Source organism: Pseudorasbora parva, chromosome 16 (genome assembly GCF_024679245.1).
Source record: "Pseudorasbora parva isolate DD20220531a chromosome 16, ASM2467924v1, whole genome shotgun sequence".
Taxonomy (NCBI): Eukaryota; Metazoa; Chordata; class Actinopteri; order Cypriniformes; family Gobionidae; genus Pseudorasbora; species Pseudorasbora parva.
The window spans coordinates 25,425,669-25,448,066 of record NC_090187.1 but is presented as its reverse complement, the minus strand read 5'-3'; the positions used below and the strand labels follow the sequence as shown (position 1 = coordinate 25,448,066).

Genomic DNA, 22,398 nt, shown 5'->3' with positions numbered 1-22,398 from the left:
ACGATGCAGTCACGCTGCCATCGTGCGTGTGTTCTGCACATAGGTTCTGCATGGTGTTCTGTGTTTGGTTTGTAATCTCCACAGCAACGTGAGCGCGGAAGTGAAAACTGTCTTAAACTGTTAATTTTGTACAACTATAGTAGGCTATTTACATATACATAAATATAGTATACACAGTACCACTAATAATGAAAGCAAACGTGAAATCTTCACCCTTACATAAAAGCGTGCAACAGGTAAGTGCGCAATGCCTGTAATGTATGACTTTTAACTCCAAAATGTGTTAAGCGTTGTTAATTATGTTTGCATGCATATTTGTATTGAAGTCCAAGATAACTGGAGCAGACCGCGGGCCGAGGCCAGCAGAGTAAGTTAAGAGAACTAAGATAAGTTTGCAAACACATATTGATTGTTAAGAGTTGTTAATTATTAATGAATTAATTAATTATTATTGAATTATATGTATTATTACGTTATTTATTGATTCAATATCGCTCCCAGAGTTCCAGTGCTAAAGTTAGAGACCCTGCAAGACACGGAGGAGGAGGTGGGATAACAAAACATAATTCTGTGTAGATTATGCTAATAGAGGAGAAGCAGGTCTAATACTATTGTACATGTAATTTTTACAGCATCTTGCCATTATTCCAAAGGATGCTGCTATGAAGATTGCCACAGGAGATCTGTCAGCCATGAGTTGGGGCTCTTCAGCCTCTACACAGTCAAAGCAGGTGCTCATTCAAAATTACCTTAAAGGAACAGTTCACCCAAAAATCTAATTCTGTCACATGCTTTTTACTTGTACTTGTAGTTTTTTTCTCAGTGCAATTACAAGGAACGAGGCTTTGCAAATTCCTTACATAAAGCCAACATGTATTTTTCCCATCAGAAAAATTAAATAAAAAAATGCAGGCAGCAATGATTTAAGCATTTTTGCTTTTCCCTCCCAGTGTTGTTCGACCAAGATGAAAGACTCCATTAAAAATCCCGTCCCTGCTGTGGATCATGGAGAATCACCACAGCTGAGCCACAGAGTTCAGGCACAGATAAGTCCACTGTACAGTCACGAACCAAACCTGGATTCATCCATCTTCATCTCTAAAAACACAGCACAACCCATCTACAACCAGTCCAACACTGTACGGCCCAACAGCAAGATGGTGGATGCGGTAAGATTGGATGCACGACACCTATTCAATCAAATAAGAAAAAAAAGAGATTTTCTTATACTGCAAATTCAGGTTCTTCAACATTGAAATAAGCACAGTAGTAAAGTTGGATCATCTATCCATCAATGTCATCCATCTATCTTCTGCAGTTCGTGGGAAGCTGGATCATTTGCACATTATAAGCAAAAATATACAGCTCTCTATGCCATTAACAGTCTTTCTGAAATGAATAGTCAGTTAATGTTGAAAAATGGTCAAAAAGTTTGGAAATATTCATTTTTTTTTATGTTTTTGAAAGAAATTGCTTATGCTCATCAAGACTGCATTTATTTAATCAAAATGTTGTTAAAGCTACACTGTGTGATATTTTCCCCCATCTAGCGGTGTAAAGGTATATGACCATCCAGTGAATTATAGTTTCTGTTCCACTTAAAGCAGCACTAGGTAACTTTTCAACCTTCATAATATATTTTTTAAGACTCTTGTGATGATAAATCGACTTACAATAGGTTGAATGACACGTCTGCCATAGCTTGATGGGGTCTGTATCGTTTTTAATCGTACTTTTAAACTTCGGGTTTTCGGGTAGTAACCCGAGAAAAAAAAAGAACTACAAAATTCGACTGCTTTACGGCATATACGTCACTTCCACCAACACACACACTTCCTTACATTCGGACGTGCGAGCCCAACTTTGTTCGTCGGATAATATAGTCATGTCCGAAGCAGCAGAGACAAATAAGAAAGAAAAGGTTTTGTTGGAGGAAAGCAATAAGAGGAAATGAAAAAGTGATGTGATTAAAGGCAGGACGAGAATCAACATGTGACCAGCGACATCGGCGTGAGCTGAAGGAGGCGTGCCCGACCGATGCTGTCCTGCTTGTTATGGTGATTACCTACCACTCAAACATTGAACTGAAGTATCATATAGATTCTGTAAAACGGTAACCAATAGACTACTATAATGACGCTGGCTTGTAAACGTGAGCATCGTGATTATTTGGCGTTTGAAAAAAATAAAACCCATGAAATTATATTCATAAGACATGCTGAAACATGCCACTGACTGTAACGTTACCTGGGATGAAGACATTTCACACGCGACGCCAGAAGAACTCTGAACTCCTCCTGCAGTGTTCAGGGGAACTGTTAGTGCTGCACCGACCCGCGGGACGCTTTTATGAAGTTATTTGGCCCGCACCGCACCGTATATATTTTTACAACCCGCCGCGCACCCGTGACCATTAAATAGACATACGGGGTCCGCGGGTTATGAGACGACCCACGCATCACTAGTTCAGGGCTATCAGGGTTGTCATGTCAACAAATGCATGCGTGATGGCATCCCCTGTTGTAGGATGACAGCTCTTACGACAGTAGTTGAGGACATTATTTTTTCCAAACTGTAGGGGGACCGAGAGCAAAAGTAGCCAAGTGCGGCTTTAATTCTGATTTCGTTTGAACTCCTACGGTGGCCGATTTAGTCCAAGATTAACATGGCAATCCCCCTCTTCACATTCCACACGGCCATCAAGTGTTAAAATGCGAAAGGCAAAGCTTGAATTTACGGGTATGTCCCTCTTTGGCTAATGTACTTTCAAGATGGAGGGGCAACATGGCGACCAGCATTCGAACCCCTCACCCGTATGTATTTTCAGTGGCATAATTTAAACTTACCAGAATACTTTATTACTTGAAAGAAGTAAATATACATTAATGATCACATATATTTTTGAAATAACTAAGTGTTTTTAGCTAAAAATAAACTAAAAAAGTTACACAGTATAGCTTTAAATATTACAATTTAATTTAAGGATTTTCTATTTTAATATACTTTAATATAAAATATATTTATGTGATGCAAAACTGAATTTTCAGCATCTTTAGTCCAGTCTTCAGTGTCCTTCATGAATATGACTGCAGATTCTGGAGAAATCATTCTAATATGATGATTTATTATCAATGTTTGAAACAGGTCTGCTGCTTAATATTTTTTTATAATGTGATCATTTTTTCAGTATTCTTTGATGAATAAAAAAGAACAGCATTTATTTTAAATAGTAATTTGTGTAACAATATACACTACCGTTCACGTGTTGGGGGTCAGTCAGTTCTGTTTTTTGAAAGAAGTTAATACTTTTATTCAGCAAGGATGTGCTAAATTAATAACAATTGATAATACATATTTCTATTGTTAAAGAAGATTTCTATTTTGAATAAATGCTGTTCTTTTTAACTGTTTATTCATCAATGAATCCTGAAAAAAGTATCACAGGTTCCAAAAACATCTCATAAAAACTCAGTATATTAGAATGATTTGTGAGAGATCATGAGCCTGAAGACTGGAGTAATGGCCGATGAAAATTCAGCTTTGCATCACAGAAATAAATCATATTTTAAATTATATTCAAATAGAAAGCCATTGTTTTAAAATGTAATATTATTTCAAAGTATTAATGTTTTCTGTATTTTTGATCAAATGAATGTAGGCTTGATGAGCATATTCTTTAAAATAAAATAAAATAAATAATGTTTCTAAACCTTTGGCCAGCACTGTTTTTATTGTTATTGTTATTATTATTATTATTATCGTTCACTCATTTATTATGTTTTCACACAAAAGCAATTTACTTTGGCAATTATGGGCAATTAATAAATTCAGGCCAAACATTTTCTGGCTCATGTTTTTGATCAGAGTTTATTGTCTCCCCCTGGAGGAGGGTGTTTGTTAAGCTTCAGAAGTCCTATGTGAGCATGTAATGTGATTGGAAGATATATTTATGCGTTTGTGAGTAGGAGGGGCTTACAGAGGAGAGGAAACTGCAAGCAGTAATTGAGCAGGTTATGGTGGACCAGCTGTCGAGGTCAGTATCTCTCTCTCTCTCTCTCTCTCTCTCTCTCTCTCTCTCTCTCTCTCTCTCTCTCTCTCTCTCTCTCTCTCTCTCTCTCTCTCTCTCTCTCTCCCTCTCTTTCATTTTTTGTCAGTCTGTGGTTAGTGATAACATCGTGAGGGCTCTCTGATGCTCACGCAGGGCTGTCATTAGCGATCCGGAACAGAATGCTGTGTCTGTCAGTCCTACGAGTGTCCCACCACGCTACAGGAGAACTCTTCACCACACTGAGTAAAACCCACACACATACATGACTCAGATACAAAACACACTCTTTCTCCCCTTCTGTCTCATACTCATGGGTTTGGAGAAGGTCACAGCAGTTATCCCCCCACTTATATTTTTATTTTTATATTTATTTTTGTATTATTATTCATAAATAGAGGTTTTTGCTAAGGAAAGCACCACTATTATTATCTATTATTGCTCAGCCGCACAGCCCCATGTTAGTGTGCAAAGGAAAAAACAACACTCAGAACACCATCACAATCACATAGCAATGCCTTTGCAACAACCCACAAGCACAGTAATCGTGATGGTGAGTTTGGCAAGAATAACTCACATTATCTTCAGAAAATAAAACAAATCTATTTTCATAAAATAAATATTTTAGTTAGAAATATTGTTGACTCTTAAAACAAATTGTTTGGGATGTTCCACGTTTGTAAGTGATTTTAGAAAAGTGGTTCTCAACCTGACTAAAGGCTCCCTGTTGTATCTCAATATTTGAATAATTGAAATATGCCCCGTCTTCGGCGCAATAATTCCGATCTTTCATGTATTCATACTCTTGTGTAATCGACGCCCCATCCTAAATAAATCTGTCTCTTCCGTGATACCCTGAAATTTTAAATATTCCAATCTAATATGATTTCCGACCTGTAAGGTTGCCAGAATAATAATCTTACATGGTGTGTTAATAGGCCAGAGGAGAACTGGCACCCCGACTGAGTCTGGTTTCTCCCAAGGTTTATTTTTCTCCATCATGCCCCGATGGAGTTTTGGTTCCTTGCCACTGTCGCCTTTGGGTTGGCTTGCTCAGTTGGGGACACAAAAAATATGATTAAAGTTATTCAACTTATTATACAAATAAAATGTATGAATTAGGTCTTATTTAATTCTATAAACTATAATACTATTCTGCCAACATTGTCGCTATATGATAAATTAAAATAAGCTGATAACATCACTGTTTTCTCCAGTACGACTGTACAGCCAAATCTAATTTTGTCGCAATATTATCCTGTTTGACACTGTGAAGCTGCTTTGACACAATCGTGATTGTAAAAGCGCTATATAAATAAAGTTGATTGATTGATTGATTGAAGGAAAAAAAAAAAATTATGATTGATTTTAATGCTTTATATAAAAGCATCTGCCAAATCAGGGTTTCCCTGACTAAAGTTTGTGAACTGGGTTCAAGAGTTGATGTAAAGCTAATAATTAAAAAGTTATTGATATTACATTTTAGTTTCTAGCAGCATTCTAGATAGATAATTTTTTTTTTTTTTTTTTTTTTTTTTTTTTTATTATAGATTGTGATATAAGGATGTCAAACAAGTCCGTGATTTTTGTTTTATTGTGAAGTAGTTCACCAGCTAAAATGTTGTTTAAAAACCACTGCTTTAAATATTTACATTTATTCTTTTAGTAAAGGGATTCACAAACTTTATTGGTCGTCTGAGACAGTAGAGAGTAGTGCTCTGCAGAGCAGCTTGTCCATTTAGGGCTACTGTAGAAATATGACAAAATATTTCAAAATAATGACTTCACTGTAAGTGACCCACGGTATAGATAGAGACAGACGGACGGACGGACGGACGGGTAGATAGATAGATAGATAGATAGATAGATAGATAGATAGATAGATAGATAGATAGACAGACAGACAGACAGACAGATAGACAGATAGATAGATAGATAGATAGATAGATAGATAGATAGATAGATAGATAGATAGATAGATAGATAGATAGATAGATAGATAGATAGATAGAGGTTCATTATGTAAAGTCTTTACACCACTGAAAACAGAGTTATGTATATTGGATTTATATCAATAGATCCTCATAAATATTACACTGCACCTTTAAGTTAAAATCTGTCACCTCTGCATATTTTTTTTATAAATCTTTGATAAAAATGATTGTCAAGGTTTTGTTTTGTGCCTACAGGGTAAAAACTCGGATGTCTTTAACGGAGAACACCTTATCCAACAAGCTCTGTTTTCAAGCCAGGATTTTATCAAGGTAGTTATACTATTGTAATGGAGATGAAGTTATTTTTTGTGTTTTATTTTGTAATGCGCATGTGTTTGATTATATAGGTGTGGACGTGAGGCTTGCCGAAAACTGATTGGCTTCTTTTTCACGTGTGACCAAACACTGACCGTGTACGAACACCGACATTTTGGGAAAAACAGGTCAGGCTATGGATGCTTTGCATTTATACAACACATCACATAGTTTCCCTCCACGTTTAGGTGTTTAAAAAACGAATGTTAATCAAAACTCTTTCAGATGGAACGCATTGCCCTTTATCACTCGTGATGTGTATTTGAACAGAGGGAGGCCGTACTGCCTGCAGGACATCTCACAGGTTCGACACTTCATCTTTCACACACTCACCGAATAATATTAATTCATTAACACTCTGCCTTCATCCCCCAGGGTGCCGAGCTTCATTTCTGTACAGACGGCCCACACCTCCCCCAAAGTCTGAGACAGCAGCCGTTCCTGACCCTCAGAGTTACTGATGTGGATGACACAGCCAAGAGAGTTCTGCTGTATGTGCCACTCACACACACGCACACATGTACACAAGTGCGCAAGTTAAAGTACTAAGTGTTTCTTTTGCACAGAACTCAGTATGGAGAAGGTCTACATTGTCTCTCTGAAGAGGAAATCAATGATCGAAACACTTTAAAGGCAATTCAAGGTTAATGCTAAACACAAGCATTAGCTTTTGCACACAGACATTTTTTTCAAATAGATTCAAATAAACATTCATCCACCCACTTATAATGTGTCATTTTTTTATGTTAAACTTTTCATTTTAATCAAATTATTTACATGTTAATTCCATTCACTACTGTCAGTCAGTAAGGTTTTTTGTAAATGTTTTTGAAAGTTATGCTCACCAATGGTGCATTTAATTAAACAAAAAATACAGTAATTTTGTAATATAAACAATACTATTGTGAAATATTACTAAAATTTCAAATACAATTTTAATGACTACAATTTTATAATATATTTTATAAATGTCATTTATTCCTGTGAACATTACTCCATTCTTCAATGTCACATGATCCATCAGGAATAGTGTCTGTGGAAATTGTGATTTTTATTTCAGGATTCTTTAAAGAATAGAAAGTTTTTTTTTTTTTTTAAATAGTGTTTATTAGAAAACTTTTGAAACATTATAAATGTCTTAACTGTCACTTTTGATCAATTTAATGCATCATTGCTGAATAAAGTCTTTAAAAAAAATCTTACTGACCCCAAACAAAAATAAATAACATACATATCAAATAAATAAACATGTTAAAAATCTATATATCTATTGCATATCATTGACACTGGCCAACAATCCACTTTGATATCACATTTTTTTATATGCCCAGCTGAGTTAAAAACCTTTAAAAAGCTGTATTGAGTTACCTGAAATTACACACATCACCTTAAAGTGAACCTTGTACTTTTGATGGCAGGTTGATAATTAACCAGTCACAGTAAATGTTTTTGCAGGTGAAGTGCGTGATCGGCTGAGGGGATGTGCGATTAAAACCCTAATCAATCTAGGAAGAGATCTGCAGAGTTTGGATATAAAGATTGATAGTGTTCAGCAAAAAGTGATGGAGCAACTGTGCCTTACTCAGCAGGTAAAGAGAAAAAAAATCTCATAAAACATCTTTAAAAAGGTAAAAGCTAAATTTGAAGCAAGTCGATATTTACATGTTATTAAGGATTATCTATCTATCTATCTATCTATCTATCCATCTATCTATCTATCTATCTATCTATCTATCTATCTATCTATCTATCTATCTATCTATCTATCTATCTATCTATCTATCTATCTATCTATCTATCTATCTATCTATCTATCTATCTATCTATCTATCTATCTATCTATCTATCTATCTATCTATCTATCTATCTATCTATCTATCTATCTATCTATCTATCTATCTGAACATACTGTAGGAAAGCACCAGGCATGTTGATGTAGTAGAACATAATGTGAGTGCTGAGCCGTTACATTAGCGTGTGCCGTGTGTGACAGGACTTCGAGGCGGTGTGGAGGATTGTGAGTCGGCGTGCAGAGAGGCGGGTGCACCCCGCTGACGTGATGCGTGCCGTTACCGGGGAGATAAGCGAGAACAGAAAAGCCATTTTCCTGAAGGTAACACAGACCTGCCGGACTGCTTTCGTCCTCCAGAGGTCGCTGTTGAGCTCTGTGAGTTATTGGCCATTTGCTAATGTTTCTATCTTTCCCCCCTTTTTTAGGTTTATGTAAAGCTTGACCCAAATAAAACCGGCTTCATCCTCCTGAGTGATATTGAAAAATTCTATAGAGGCAAACAAAAGTCTGACGCAGCACACGGTGAGCCACAGATCATTTCGTCTCTTGCTCACAGGCAGCAGCTATTGTAGTCGTGTTTATTCAGTGTCGGTCAATATTCATGACAAACATTGAGCGTTGGGTGTGGTACATCAGTATTCATTTCCAGAAAAGCTATACAGAGTTTACTTTACAGATAGGCTACGTATAAAGGCAATGAGTAAAATATAAAAAAAATAACTTGCTGCATGGGCCACATGGATGACTGATGTTTATGAAGATATTACTGTATAATTTTTACTTTGACAGAAACCGGTCCAAACCCTGACATTCTGGCCTTCGTACGTGAAGCAGGAAAGGTCACCAAGACTGTGTCCTATGCTGAGTTTGAGGACTTTTACGAGGGTTTAAGTATTGAAATCCCCAATGACGAAGAATACATCAACAATCTGAGAGCTACCTGGGGTATCTGAGACTATTTGCCTAGTTTATTGACACGTTTTTGAATATGAGTAAATATTGAGCTTTTATGTACTGTACACAGTAATGTTTGTTTATAGGTTTTGTTGCAGCTTAATGTAAAGTATATTTATATTACTCCTCATTATTAGTAACCATTCATGTTCCAAAATTTGACTTTTGAATTGACAAAATGCATTAGCTTCGACAACATGGTGTGTGTATATATAGTGTTGTATATTGCACAGTGTATACTACTACTTAAAATAATGGAGTCAGTACTTTATTTATTAAGAAATTAATACTTTTTATTCAGCTAGAATGCATCACATTATCAAAATTCACGGTTTCCAAAAATATTAAGCAAATCTAATAATGTATAATAATAACAGTTGGTTTTTGATCCTAAAATCATCATATTAGAATGATTTCTGAAGGATCATGTGACACTGAAGACTGGAGTAATGATGCTGAAAATTCAGCATTGCATCACAGGAATAAAATACATTTTGTTTAAGTGTTATTTATAATTGCAGTAATATTTCACAATATTAATGTTTCTATTGTATTTTTGATCAAACAAATGCAACCTTGGCGAGCAGAAGAGACATCATGTGGAAAGTTTGAACTACTGCTTGGATTGGCACATACTAACAAGATTTATTTATTAATGTTTAAAATATTTTGTATTGTTTTTATTGATCTAGTCTGTCTGTACATATACAAACCTTAATATGAAAGGCTATGTGAATCATGTGTCCAATATGGACATATATGCATGCATGGCATTAAACGGCTATTTGTGTCTATATGTAGAAGTTGTCCCTCTGTGTCAATGGCCATTAGACAGCCCATTCCCAGATCCATTAGAGTATGTGTGTGTGTAGTTTTCCTCAGAGCCATCCTCATCCTCTTCTTCATCACTGCGCTCATCACCCTTTAGCTAGAGAGAAAGAGAATTAATATTGTGCATTATATTAGTGTGAATGTATGTGCTTTTTTACCCTCTAACAAAAATGATCTAAATGGGAATATCAAAACAAAATGTCCATAAAGGAAAAAGTTAAATGTAAAAAAAATAGCAGAAAAAATGCTGTGATCACTATTTCTTGTAAATTGAATTGAATAAAATGTTTTATTTTTCTATTGGTGCTGTTTAATAAATAAAAAAAAAACCTCCTTTACCATAGTAAAATCAATGAAATGTACATCCTCCTTTGGTATATTGCTTTCTCATTTGAAGAACAATGAATACTCACATTGCCGAAGAGAAACTTTTTGACCATGCGGAGGATCAGGGAGGCCCAGAACACGTGCAATAACAGCAGCACCACAAGCATGACGTTAAAGAAATAATAGCCGAAAAAGGGTTCAAACTGGTCCAGTGGATACACCCACGTACAATGGATCAGCCTGCACACACGACACAGACACACAATGTAACAAATGTAACCCTAAAATCTCTCACACATTTACCTCCATCCACACACTTACCAGAAAGGGAAGATGATGAGTCTGGTTACCATGAAGACCAGAGCGAACACCACAAATATACTGTTGCAGGTCGTCTCCCATCCAGCGTAGTTAAACATCTTAGCAGACTTAGAAAAAACAGATCAACAAAAACCTTTAAAACACCCTTTTTTTTGATGGATATAAATCTGAAAAGAACAGTTTGTTTTTAGAAATAAATACATAAAATGTAGCTGGCTTTATTTTTTGGGTGATCTTTTAAGATATGTTGGACTTTTCTTTCACCATCTCTCTCTCTCTCTCTCTCTCTCTCTCTCTCACCTCGAGCAGGACATCTGATGTGTCATGCACCAGCATGACCAGTGTGCCAATGCGGATGTAGTTCGCACACCAGGAGAAGGACAGCAGAGTTAAAGTGGCCCAATGATGCACCAACTGCTCCTTAAAGTCCTACATTTAGACACAGAGAGAGAAATAGAGCTCTATGACCCACGACAGACATATATCTTAGCCCTTGTGCGCCATTTAAAAAAAGTCAATAAAAAAAAAATATCTTGGGAGCACAGACTTAAATTTGGGCTTATTTTAAACAAGACCCTTGGCAGATTACTGTTGAAGTATAAAAGTTTAGAAAGTAAAACCAAAAAAAGTAATAGAGGTTTAAGTTTATGAATATTATTTATGAATATAAATTTATATAAAATATATATTTTATGAAACATGTTAAAACGGCCAGAAATGCAAAGCCATAAATCTAAACAAGTTGTGTTCTAAATTTGAGGGTGATATTATTTCTCAAACATTACAAGCAAACAAAAAACATGTATTACACACATACAAACCACACTCTGACATCCAACACACCCACACAATTATAGCTGCATAATTTACCTAATTGACTCTATAATATGCAGAAGCAGAAAACAGGGATAAATTGAGTCTTTGCTTTATAGGCCAAACCTGATAAAATGACACCATCTGGTCATTTTAAAAAATGGTAGAAATGTTAATTTTGAAGCCTTGCCAACAGAATGAAAGCCTATTAACAAAGATTGCATAATTTTATAGTTACATGGCCCTGGGATTTAAAATGGCAGTTTTATTGGATTTCAATGGGGGATTTTGTTTCTAAAAGGTCCTGAGAGAAACTATTTTGTGTACCTAGTGCAACATATATATGTTTTAAAAGAAATGAGGGTAAAATAATACAATTCCAATAAAAATACACACCTGTGCCAAAATGTATGCAGTTATTAATAATAAAAAACAACAACAACCAAGAGAATACAAAAATGTCCATAATTTTGCACAAGTGTTAAGATATGGCAGCTTTAAATTCGTCATATATTATCAGTCAATTACAAATTCCATAAAATTTCTCCAAAAGCATATTATTTTAATAAATTACATTGCATTCCATTTATTAAACCTTAATGCATTGAACTGCATGAATTATTGTATTATAATGACCTGTGTAAAGTAACTTGCTGTTTGTGTTGTGACATTAATAGCTGTGCTACCTGCAGGCTATTGATTTGTGTATGACCTTGATGTGACCTTACTGATTACACCTTACACATAATCTTTTCATTTAAACAGACAGTGAAATACTAATAACTGATGAGGTGAGATGGCAATAATAAAAGTGGTGTATCCTTACCTTCCGTTTAACATCTGCAGCGACACTGAACAGTAAAGAACCGTAAAAACTCATCTCAATGATGTAATACCAGTATTGAGAGTCCAGCAGTGACTGTACACACACACACACACACACACACACACACACACACACACACACACAAACGCACACACACAGAAACGCACAAAAAAAAAAAAAAAACATTTTTAAAAACCAACCGCCATACAAACATGCCTGCACAAACACAACCCTCCCGGAACAACATACAAATATCCAGACTGCTTTTCACTTTGCCATGTGAAGGTAGTGTTTTTCTTCCATAAGTTACACTTACTTGTTTGGGAAATCCTGCCCACACTTCTCGTAGATCATAAAACCATGGTTTCTGTTGCACAAACAATATAATTCACAATTTATTTGTTCTTATAACCAAATAATACCATTAAATAAAATAAACACAAAAAGATTTCAGAGTGTATAAGCGGTGCTGGTAAGTCACATGATGACAACATGGCAGATGAAGTATGTCCACATTACATCCATGTTACACACATTCATTTTACATTGAACATACCTTTTAGTGGTCGTGAAGTAATTATTTATTCAAAATAAGTACCTACTCAAGAGAATATGTGATTTCAGACGCAGCCCTTGACAGTGTCAGAAATCCCACCCCGTACCCTTAAACAGTATCTGAAATAGAATACTTCCCTAATATATAGCATGTGAAAAACAGTAAGAAAAACATAGTAGATGCAAAGTACCCAGATAACTTGCTTCTTCCAGCGAGATTCTGAAGTGAGTATACATGGACACTTTACCATCCCATAGGGCCACGGGAGAGGATTCATAAATGTAAGTTAAGGGGACACAACTGACGCTGGTAGGTCACATGACAGCAGGGTTGCCAGGTTTTCACAACAAAACCCGTCCAATTGCAACTTAAAACTAGCCCAAAACAAGCCTAATCGCATTCCCTGGTAAAAATTGCATTCCAGGAGGTAAAATATATGTTTTTTGGCAGGGTTCCCAGCTAAAATTAGCATAAATATCACATAATTCGGGCCACTTCAACCCGTGGACATGAAAAACAGCCAGTGCGGCAACAATGTTAAAGTAGCCCAATTAGCGGTTATTGAATACTAAGTATTGAATTTCATTCATACTCCTCACATTACTATACAGAATGCACTTCTTCAATGGTCGAAGTAAATTAAAATACAAATTTAGTACCAACTTGGGATGTAGGGTAACAAGTGGTGAATCACTTAATTCACTCACCCATTTTTTTTTTTTTTTTTGAAACACTGATTGATTTACTGTGCGTTGTTCAGAGATGTGTTGATTTGCTTTGGCTCCGTCTGGAAAAAGTTCCATCATTGGACCAAAAAGACTCAAATTAGCTGGCATTATATTGTGTCTAAGATGTAAGTTACTCAATATCAAAGGTGCACTATGTAGGATTTTTGCAGTAAAATATCCTAAAACCACTAGGCCAGTGTTATATATTTTGTTCAGTTGAGTTGTTACAATATCCTAAATGTTTCCAACCATTTGTAAATTGTGAGAAAATCTCATCAGCAATCTTTGTTGCATTATATGCCAACGGTGACTGTTAAAAAATGGGAAAAAGCACTTGTGTTTTTTGATCAAAGCTTGCACGGCTGCAACTCAATTTGAAGATAACTTAATAGATTGTAATTCTTCAAACACGTTTTACTTTTGGTTCCTTAACTTTTAAGGCCCATTCATTTCCAGAGATACAGGATCGCAATCTGGTTCTATTAGTAAATTGGTACACATTTTCAATGGTCTTATATTTTCTGAACAACAAAATGTTGAAACTAGCATTGTTGTTGTTTTTTTTGTTTTGTTTTTTGTCATCCCAATTGAATATGCCTGTCTAAATGTGCCATCAATACTATTGTGTATAATTATTAAATGTATCTCAATATCCTTCTATATTCTCATTCTTAATAAACTTTTATTTTGTAACCTTAATTTTATAGGCCCTATATGGTCCAGTCCCATAGATATAATGTGGCTCCATGATCAAATTATTGAATATTTATTTTCTACACCAAGGGATATTAAATATCATTAACCTCTTTTCAAAATGATAAACTTGAAAGTTATTTTTTGTCTTTTTTTTTTTTTTGTCAGAAAGATACATAGATAGCATATACAATTTTAAAGCATATAACTGAACGTCTTTGAAATTTCAGCCAATAAAACATTTTGGCACAATGGCACACATTTTTTTTAACTAAATGTTGTTGCAACCGTGTATGAATAAATTAAAATGTATATTTTTCAATTAAACGTTTGAATAATGAGTGAAATAAATAATAATGAAAGGGATTTACCGTTAGCGCGCGAGCCACGCGCTGTGAAGCGGGAGCGACCAGCCGACACCGGCAGAGGATTCTGATGGGTCTTAAAGCCTTCCTCAAACGACTATGTCTGCAAATCAGACGATGATTTGTCTCAAAGAAATTATTAATTCTCAATTTAGCACATATGCCTGAAAATACGGGACAAACTGCGTTCGGTATGTGTTTCATATGGAATGCGTCATTGATGCCTTAAATACAGGACGATTTCATATTATACGGAATGGTTAGCAACCCTATCTGTGTTACCCTCTTTTTCCCTCGTTTTTTCAGAAACGCTTTACTCTTAGCAGTGTGCACCAAGTGTCACAGCAGCCGCTGGGCGAACGCACAGAGTAACATCATAACATCATTTTCAACACACCTAAATGTATCTAATATGATAAACAGAGCTGCGTTACCTCATACTCATGACCGGAAAAGCGGAAATGGCGCCCACAACTGTGTCCTGTAATAATAAAAGTCCCGTTGCTCACGAGCCGCGTGTTGCGTAACAATCACTCCCGTGGCCTTGTTCAGCTCCCTCAACAATCGGTCCTGCTCTGCTTTATACTACATTAACGTTAATAACCGCATTCATGAACATGATTTCTGCCCGAGCCCTGCCCGCAATTCTTTTCAACCGGCTGTGAGTTGAAGACCACAAGTCCCAAGATTCTGAGCTCAAACTTGGCGTCATCAAACTACGCCTTTGTTTTGAATAGACGACCTCTCACACTGGGTTGCACCTTAGCACACAATATATTATTTAATTATAGGTTCTTCAAAACAAAACAAAAATGATTTCTGTGTTCTTAAAAGCGTAAAAACCATTAACAAGAGTCTACCCAAAAATTTCTAAGATAATATAAACTCTAGATATAGCTATATGGAATTTTATGCCAAAGTTGAATATATAAGAATACATAATTATGATGTTTTTCTTAACAAGTACATTTTAATGTGTTTAGGTGTGTGCAGGGCCTGTCCATGCCTGTTATTGTGCCCATTTGTGAATCTTTCTATCAGACTGGAGCTGTTCACAGGTGGGAAAATGTTATTAATTACCCCTTAGGCATTTCTCACAAACACACATGCTGATTCAAGGTCTCTCCTGAAAATCTCTGCATGTGTTGTAACACACAGACACATAGAGACACACACACACTTACAAGCAGCTGTTTGGAGGTCATTCAAATGTTCAGACACATTCAGCAAAAAAACACTTACATTATATAAAGCCAACACACCTCCGAAAGACGAACACAGGTAAAAGGCAAACCGCCAACTACAGAAAAGGAAATACTTGTTCATAACAACGTTCATACACGTTTGAAAAAAAGAAAGGGTCAAATATGGTAAAACACGAATGAGCCAATTATGAAAGTTTGTTTAGTGTGTGTAAATATACCTGGCTTCTTTGAATTTCTTTAGTATTCCGGGTCTGTCTTGGTTCCTCCGTATGCGGAACCAGCGCTCCACCTGCCTTTCCGACCAGCCCAACTTTTTACACACACCTTTAATATCTGCCTAAGTACATGACATACACAAACATTCGTAGACACATAAACTTCATATGTCAGTATGTGCCGGCCTTACATGTACTGTACCAGTGAACAGAACATATTTTTCTATGAATGATTCTTTACTTTATTGAAGCCTGTTTATATATAATGCATTACAAAGGATTTCTTAATCTAATCTAAAGGTATTTGTAATGTCTATAAAATACATATTGTAATATAGATATATTAAATATTATATATTTTCATAACTCAAGTACAATTATAATACATTATGGTATGTACCTACACATGGGCACACCTTTAAGTGAAAGTGAGAAAAAGTGAAATTGTAGGCCTGGAATTTTTTTGTCCTTTGCATTCAACCCATCCAAGTTAGTCCACACACATTAGAAGCAGTGAGTAGTGAACAAACACACACACACTGCAAACTGTAGACACACACACCCAGAGCAGTGGGCAGCCATTTTTTTGCTGTGCCGCCCAGGGGAGAGATTGGGGCTTAGATGATTTGCTCAAGGGCACTTTAGTCATTTCCTGCTCGTATTGAGAATCAAATCCTTCAGGTTACCAGTCTGACTCTTAGGCCACGAATGCCAAAAGAATCGAATGTATTTTAAAACATTTAGGTTTAATCATGTTATAAAACTTTACACTTTACACTTTTTTTTTTATGTTCAAGGCTTTGTTATAATGCATGACCAATACTGTTACAATAATTAATGAGAACGTTTAACTTATACGTTATATTATTATACTTATACACAAAACTTAATTTCTTATATTTTTGTTTCTGATTTTGGGGTGAAATGTGATCTGTTCCAGATTAAATGCATTTAAAAAGCATTATATACAGTTGCAAGAAAAAAAGTGAGCTGCTTGCAAGATCTGTGAAAATGTGAATAATTTTAACAAAATAACAGAGATCACACAAAATGCATTTAATTTTTTTATTTTGTTCTGTCCTGAATAAGATATTTTACATAAAAGATGTTTACATTTAGTCCACAAGACAAAAACATTTATTAAAATGACCCTGTTCAAAAGTTTATGAACCATATATTCTTAAAGGGATACTTCACCGTTTTTTCAAATTAAACTATGTTATTCCCTTAACTAAAACAAGTTGATACATCCCTCTCTCGTCTGAGTGCGTGCACTTAATCACTCTGACGCGCGGTGACGATCTGATAGCATTCAGCTTAGCCCACTAAGCCCAGTTCATTCACTATGGTACCAAACAGAGATCAAGTTAGAAGCGACCAAACACCTCCACGGTTTCCCTATTTAAATGCAGTTACAAGAATAGTTGAACAGCCTAGTATGGTGACATAAAATAAAATGTGGTGCTTTTCTAAGCGGATTAAAAAAGAGAAATATAATGTATGACGGAATAGCACTTCTGAGTGTACTTTGACTCTGCGCAGTAAAAAGTCCCGGCTAAAACATCCTCCCTCACATCTCCCCCTCCCTCTCTCATTTCTGTCAATAGGGAGCAGGGGGAGATGTGAGGGAGGATGTTTCAGAATTTTTTTTTGTCTTGTGGACTAAATGTAAAAAAAAAAATGATAGCCTAGAAATCTAGACGCACCCTAGCGGCAGCAAATCTAATCTGCCGTGAGTATCGTCTAGCAACTCTCAATACACTTCTGAGCTGTAATCGCCAAACACTGGTCGGGCCAATCACATTGAGTATAGAGTCGTTAGATGGGGCTTAACATAACGACAGCCGAGTTGTGCTTGCGTACTACTAGTAAACACAGAAGCTGGCGAATGGCGGTCTTTCGAATCAGCTTTGACCGCGACTCTGGAAGACTTGGAGTTAAGCTTTTCTCTGAGAAAAGAAAAAAAGAACGGCACTGAAGTCATTCTTAAGAAGGGAAGATGTGTTCTGAGTTTTGCCGACCGGATACGGCGTAAGTTGAATCTATCAACGAGCTCCGCTTCACGTTGCTCTGGTTGGTTGTAGCGCTATCCTATCACGTGCAGAGGGAGTTTGAAAGACAACCGTTTATTGCGCCCCTCGGATTGAGCCCTGTCAATGGTGAGTTTCCAGACCAAACATCTTGGTGGGTCTGGCTTGTCAGGCTAGGAAAATATCTAAAATATTTAGGACTAGACTGTGTAAATCCAGCCTGATCTGCCAGCGATTTGATTTCCCCCTGCAACTCAGTCTGGAAACCTGTACATTCATTTCTACTGGTTCTGTTACACTTTTGAAGGAACAAATCACAGACTGGCTATTGTCGGATTTAACATGATGACGGATAGAGAAGCGATGGGTCGTTGCTTGTTTATCATGCCTCTTGTGGTCTGATTGGTTGAAGGACTATCCAATGGCATACAGAGTCTTTCGAATAATGCTTGTTGATCACTAGTGGTGTCCCAAGTAAGAATTTACACATTCAAATCAGAATTGTCGAATCTTTTTATGGTCGACCGATAGTCGAATCATCTATGTGTGTGTGAATGGTTTGGGAGGGGCATGACACTAGTCAGCAGGAGGGTAAAACTATTTTATTTTCCTTTGCACACTGCACACAGCAACAACTTTTAATAAAGCGACCAAAACTGCCTGCCAACTGACAGACAAACTGACAATGGCTTTCTAATTTAAGTTTAAATAAAAGGTAATGTGGTGAATAAACATTCGTAAACCGTTTTCTCATAACATGTTAAAGCCGACTTCTGAGTAGAGCTGCACGATGGGTGCATCTTGTAGCACTGGGTGAAATCCATATGTACATTGACAATTTGAGGGAAATAAAATATATATTTTAATATAAAACCTTGAAATGGAGCTCTGTGGCACAGCAGGATTTTAAACAACTTCCTAAGTCGCCGCGGATAGGCACCGAATGCCGCCAGCGGTGTGTGTAGACCATAGACACCGTGACGTCATGGGCGTAGTGTCCGTGACGTCATCCATAGGATTCCGATAAGCGGTTCTGAAGCTTAAAGTAGGGACGAGCTGGGCGTTGCCATCTTGCGAGCGAGTCATCGCGTGTCACTTCTGGATAACAGAAAATGGGCAAAAAGGTGGGATTTGGGCGGAGCTTAGGTGACGCAATGACTATAGAAAGCGGATAAATGGCTATCCCCCTGTCACTCAAAGTGGCCACGCCCCATAATTATGCAGAACTTTAAGGCTTTATATAATGTAAACAAATGAGTTATAAAAAATTCACCCCCCTCCCAGTTGTCATGAAGGTCAAAATTAGCTGTATAGGCCAAAACCACAATTTGTACCAGGCTGTAAACATGTTTTTTTCTCCTGTAAAGTTGGGAATTTTAACATGGGGCTCAATAAGATTCTGCTCCCTTCTGGAGCCTGTCTCTAGTGGCCAGTCGATGAATTGCAGTTTACATTACTTCCGTGTGGCTTCAAGAGAGATCGCGGGAGGTTGCCGCTTGGTGTAGACTCATTAAATGTGTTCAAATTTTAAAGGTGCCTTAAAGGGGTCGCACACCGGACACAAAGCTCAGCGCCACGCCACGTTTTTAAAATATCGAGCACCCCCATATTGCCAAAATGGTATGATCCTTGTTTTTCTAACACCCGCATAGAATCTTCCACTATTCGGGGCCACCCCTATGATCACGCCTCTTGTGCAGTGGAATACAGAAAAATACAGAGCAGACTCCTCAGACCAATGTTCAATCTTAAATTGAGCTTGGTCTGGTGATAGCCAGACAAATTCAGGACAGCACTAAATAAATAAAATATAATTTTTGTATGATCTCTCTTATTTTGTTAAAATTATTCACATTTTCACAGATTCTGCAAGCAGTTCACTTACTTTTCCTTGCAACTGTATCCAGGCTTCAAATAATCAGATCACTATTCAAGTCTTGTGTTTGGGATGTTACCTGTGTTGGATGTTTAGAGTGTGTTTTGTAGTATTTTTCCAGCACTGGGTTGTGTGACGCCCTCTTGCGTATGTTGTCTCTAACCCCAAGAGCCTCAGCGAGTGGCACCGCGATCAGCCTATTGAATGAGGGGAAGGCAGTGAAGGCACAAAGAGTGATGCCTTCTCCTGCTGTTAACCAGAAACCGTTCACTGCACTTCAACAATTATAAGAACATATGATGCATATGTTGTGTTCTGAATGCAGGTGTTCCCAACAAGCTTCTTAATTAGCTTAAGCAGTAAAGCTCCCTTGGCCAACTGGCTTTACCAGCTCAGTTTTGCTTATGAACAGCATGGATGTATGAGTCAACCAGCAAATCAGCAAAAAAACAGCATATATATTAATATGCTGATGTAAGCTGTTTTATTCAATAACATTTGGCTTGTGTGTGGGTGTGTATGTGTGTGTACCTTTCATATAATGCCCTTAAACCTAGCAGCAGTACTGCTACAGGTAGAGTGATGTACAAGTGGGACACACGGGCGTAGACACACCCCTCACTGTCCAGTAGGTCCGCCCACGTCACCGGCCTCGGCAACCACAGCCGATCCCACCAAAACCACTCACTGAGCATCGCCTTGTGAAAAACACAGTAACATCATGTACATTTATTCATTTAGCAGAAAGAATGAAGAAAAGAGAAAACTGGAGGTTGTAAAGCAATAGCCATTGTACATAATCAACCATTTGCTTTGGAATGATATGCATTGAGAAAAGAGCCATTTGAGTCCATTTTACCATGCTATTGTAGTATAATGCTGTAGCTTCTGTAATAGGATACCCCCCCTCCCTGACAAAAGACAAAAATGAACACAGACACCTGCTGAATTTTCTGGAACATTCTGAGCATTTAAACAGGTTTTCTAGTTTCTAGGTTTTTCTACTAATGAAATGTGACGTGTTTAACAGTGTCAGAAATATTAGAGTGAGACTATGTTAATGAGAGACGAGCAAATACTCAAATCTACAATAACATGCAGAAAGAATGTGAAAAAGAGTTTGAAACATTTGAACAGCTTTAAGTAAAGACTAGTTAAGTTATTATGAGTCTGTTAAGTGTCAGTGGGAGCATCCAACTGCAGTACGAACCTGAACATAAAGTAATTCAGACTCACTTTTAAGTCAAAGTGTCCCAGTCTGGAAAATTCAAAAGCAGCATTTTGTTGGAGCAGTAGCTCAAGTTACTTTATGTATTCTTATAGTGACTGTTTATGGTTACCATGACAGACAGACACACATAACATGACAAAGACTTAGACAAATGCATCCATACCTTCTTTTCCCTCAGATTTGTCCTTTTTCTTGGTTTTACACACCTCTCTCCTCCTCTGTTCCCTTCTGTTGTAATTCAGTTCTCACACACACCTTTAAGCTGATGAGTTTCCTAGTCCAGATGAATCCGCTAGGAACTAACAGAACAAACAAACTCTCTCTCTCTCCTACACACACACACACACACACACTTTCACCGCATACCTCAACCCCCCCACAAAGAGCTCATTGAACCGCCTGAAAATGTGTCTTGAAAGAGGGCCAGAGAACTAGATATGTGGGAGGGGCCACAACCACCTCAGGTAGCGCCAAAGAAAGGCTGTTAAAGAGAGAGGCAATGAACCTTGAAATATTGCATGCCCTAAACACGTTAATAACTCACAGGGTGAATATGAGAAATGTTCTGTTTGTTACTTACTTCCAGTTAGTGTTTTAGTTCTTATTTACATGGCAGATATGCTTTTGTTCAAAGCGACTTACAGTTCAAGTTCAGTTCAAGCTATATGTGGTTTGTTTTGGTTTTAATCAGTGTGCGCAGCATTCCCTGAGAGTTGAACCTGTGACCTTGGCATTGCTAAGGTCATGCTGGAGGAATTACAGGAAAACACCGCTATCGGTTCTCGGTAACTTGTAATTGATTTAGTAGCCTACTACGAATGCATAGCGGTACTTATACTAGTTGAAATCCTACAGGAATGTGTGATTCCTGCTAGATCATAATTTTGAAACTATTTATCATACCTGGAAACTATTTAAAATGATACTAATGGAATATACAGGACACCAACACAAAACATATATTTTAGAAAACTAGTTTGAGCTGACGAAATGCACATTAAAATGAATTGAACAATTTCGGGGGGGGGGTATTTAAACTCATATAGCGCCACCTGTAGGATTATTTTAACTGTACATATTAGCAATAATACATTTATAATGCAATGCTAATCAAAGTATACCAATCAAAAGATCTTAAAGTGTGTAAAGAATTTCTTTGCAGTTTCTATCACAATTTGGAACCAATCCAAATGTTGGGATTCACTTCAAAATGATGGTCACTTGACTTTAACACATTCTGTTGACATTAGTCACATTGACACATTAGTAGACTGGTAGCAC

At 36.9% G+C, this 22,398-nt stretch overlaps 2 protein-coding genes across 6 annotated transcripts; one reads left to right on the top strand and one right to left on the bottom strand.

Moving 5' to 3' along the window:
* Window positions 1–5: 5 nt before the first annotated feature.
* caps2 (calcyphosine 2) lies at window positions 6–11,025 on the top strand. Of its 3 annotated transcripts, XM_067420041.1 has the most exons (17): window positions 6–236; window positions 327–367; window positions 502–547; window positions 633–731; window positions 951–1,169; window positions 3,966–4,033; window positions 4,202–4,291; window positions 6,235–6,309; window positions 6,387–6,482; window positions 6,580–6,658; window positions 6,730–6,845; window positions 6,921–6,997; window positions 7,810–7,943; window positions 8,348–8,467; window positions 8,572–8,668; window positions 8,936–9,091; window positions 10,889–11,025. In XM_067420041.1, exons 1-17 carry the CDS (start codon window positions 189–191, stop codon window positions 10,915–10,917), a joined length of 1,590 nt encoding a protein of 529 aa, XP_067276142.1. In that variant the 5' UTR covers window positions 6–188; the 3' UTR covers window positions 10,918–11,025. The 3 variants fall into 3 exon arrangements, with proteins under 3 accessions (XP_067276142.1, XP_067276144.1, XP_067276143.1); XM_067420043.1 differs by lacking the exon at window positions 4,202–4,291; XM_067420042.1 differs by lacking the exon at window positions 10,889–11,025 and having other exon boundaries at window positions 8,936–9,119.
* On the bottom strand, window positions 9,887–21,453 carry cers3b (ceramide synthase 3b). 3 transcript variants are annotated; one of them, XM_067420045.1, is made up of 12 exons: window positions 21,281–21,453; window positions 21,123–21,144; window positions 20,418–20,584; window positions 19,966–20,083; window positions 15,984–16,102; window positions 15,803–15,860; window positions 12,535–12,585; window positions 12,219–12,311; window positions 10,880–11,008; window positions 10,580–10,686; window positions 10,345–10,498; window positions 9,887–10,028 (listed from the first exon to the last, which is right to left on the bottom strand). In XM_067420045.1, the coding sequence occupies exons 3-12, from the start codon at window positions 20,579–20,581 to the stop codon at window positions 9,918–9,920; spliced, it is 1,104 nt and encodes a 367-aa protein (XP_067276146.1). In that variant the 5' UTR covers window positions 20,582–20,584; window positions 21,123–21,144; window positions 21,281–21,453; the 3' UTR covers window positions 9,887–9,917. The 3 variants fall into 3 exon arrangements, with proteins under 3 accessions (XP_067276146.1, XP_067276145.1, XP_067276147.1); XM_067420044.1 differs by lacking the exon at window positions 21,123–21,144; XM_067420046.1 differs by lacking the exons at window positions 21,123–21,144; window positions 21,281–21,453 and having other exon boundaries at window positions 19,966–20,135; window positions 20,418–20,523.
* Between the last annotated feature and the right edge of the window lie 945 nt (window positions 21,454–22,398).

What these genes read in the sequence shown, in the direction of transcription:
- cers3b (XM_067420045.1), bottom strand. Translation starts at nt 20,581, where the DNA reads ATGCTCAGTGAGTGGTTTTGGTGGGATCGGCTGTGGTTGCCGAGGCCG. An exon ending in AAGAAATTCAAAGAAGCCAG is followed by an intron (nt 15,861 to 15,983) that starts GTATATTTACAC and finishes CCTTTTCTGTAG; the next exon opens with TTGGCGGTTTGCCTTTTACC. An exon ending in AAAAGTTTCTCTTCGGCAAT is followed by an intron (nt 10,029 to 10,344) that starts GTGAGTATTCAT and finishes CTTTCTCTCTAG; the next exon opens with CTAAAGGGTGATGAGCGCAG.
- caps2 (XM_067420041.1), top strand. Translation starts at nt 189, where the DNA reads ATGAAAGCAAACGTGAAATCTTCACCCTTACATAAAAGCGTGCAACAG. An exon ending in ACAGCAAGATGGTGGATGCG is followed by an intron (nt 1,170 to 3,965) that starts GTAAGATTGGAT and finishes GTTTGTGAGTAG; the next exon opens with GAGGGGCTTACAGAGGAGAG. An exon ending in CAATCTGAGAGCTACCTGGG is followed by an intron (nt 9,092 to 10,888) that starts GTATCTGAGACT and finishes CACCTCGAGCAG; the next exon opens with GACATCTGATGTGTCATGCA.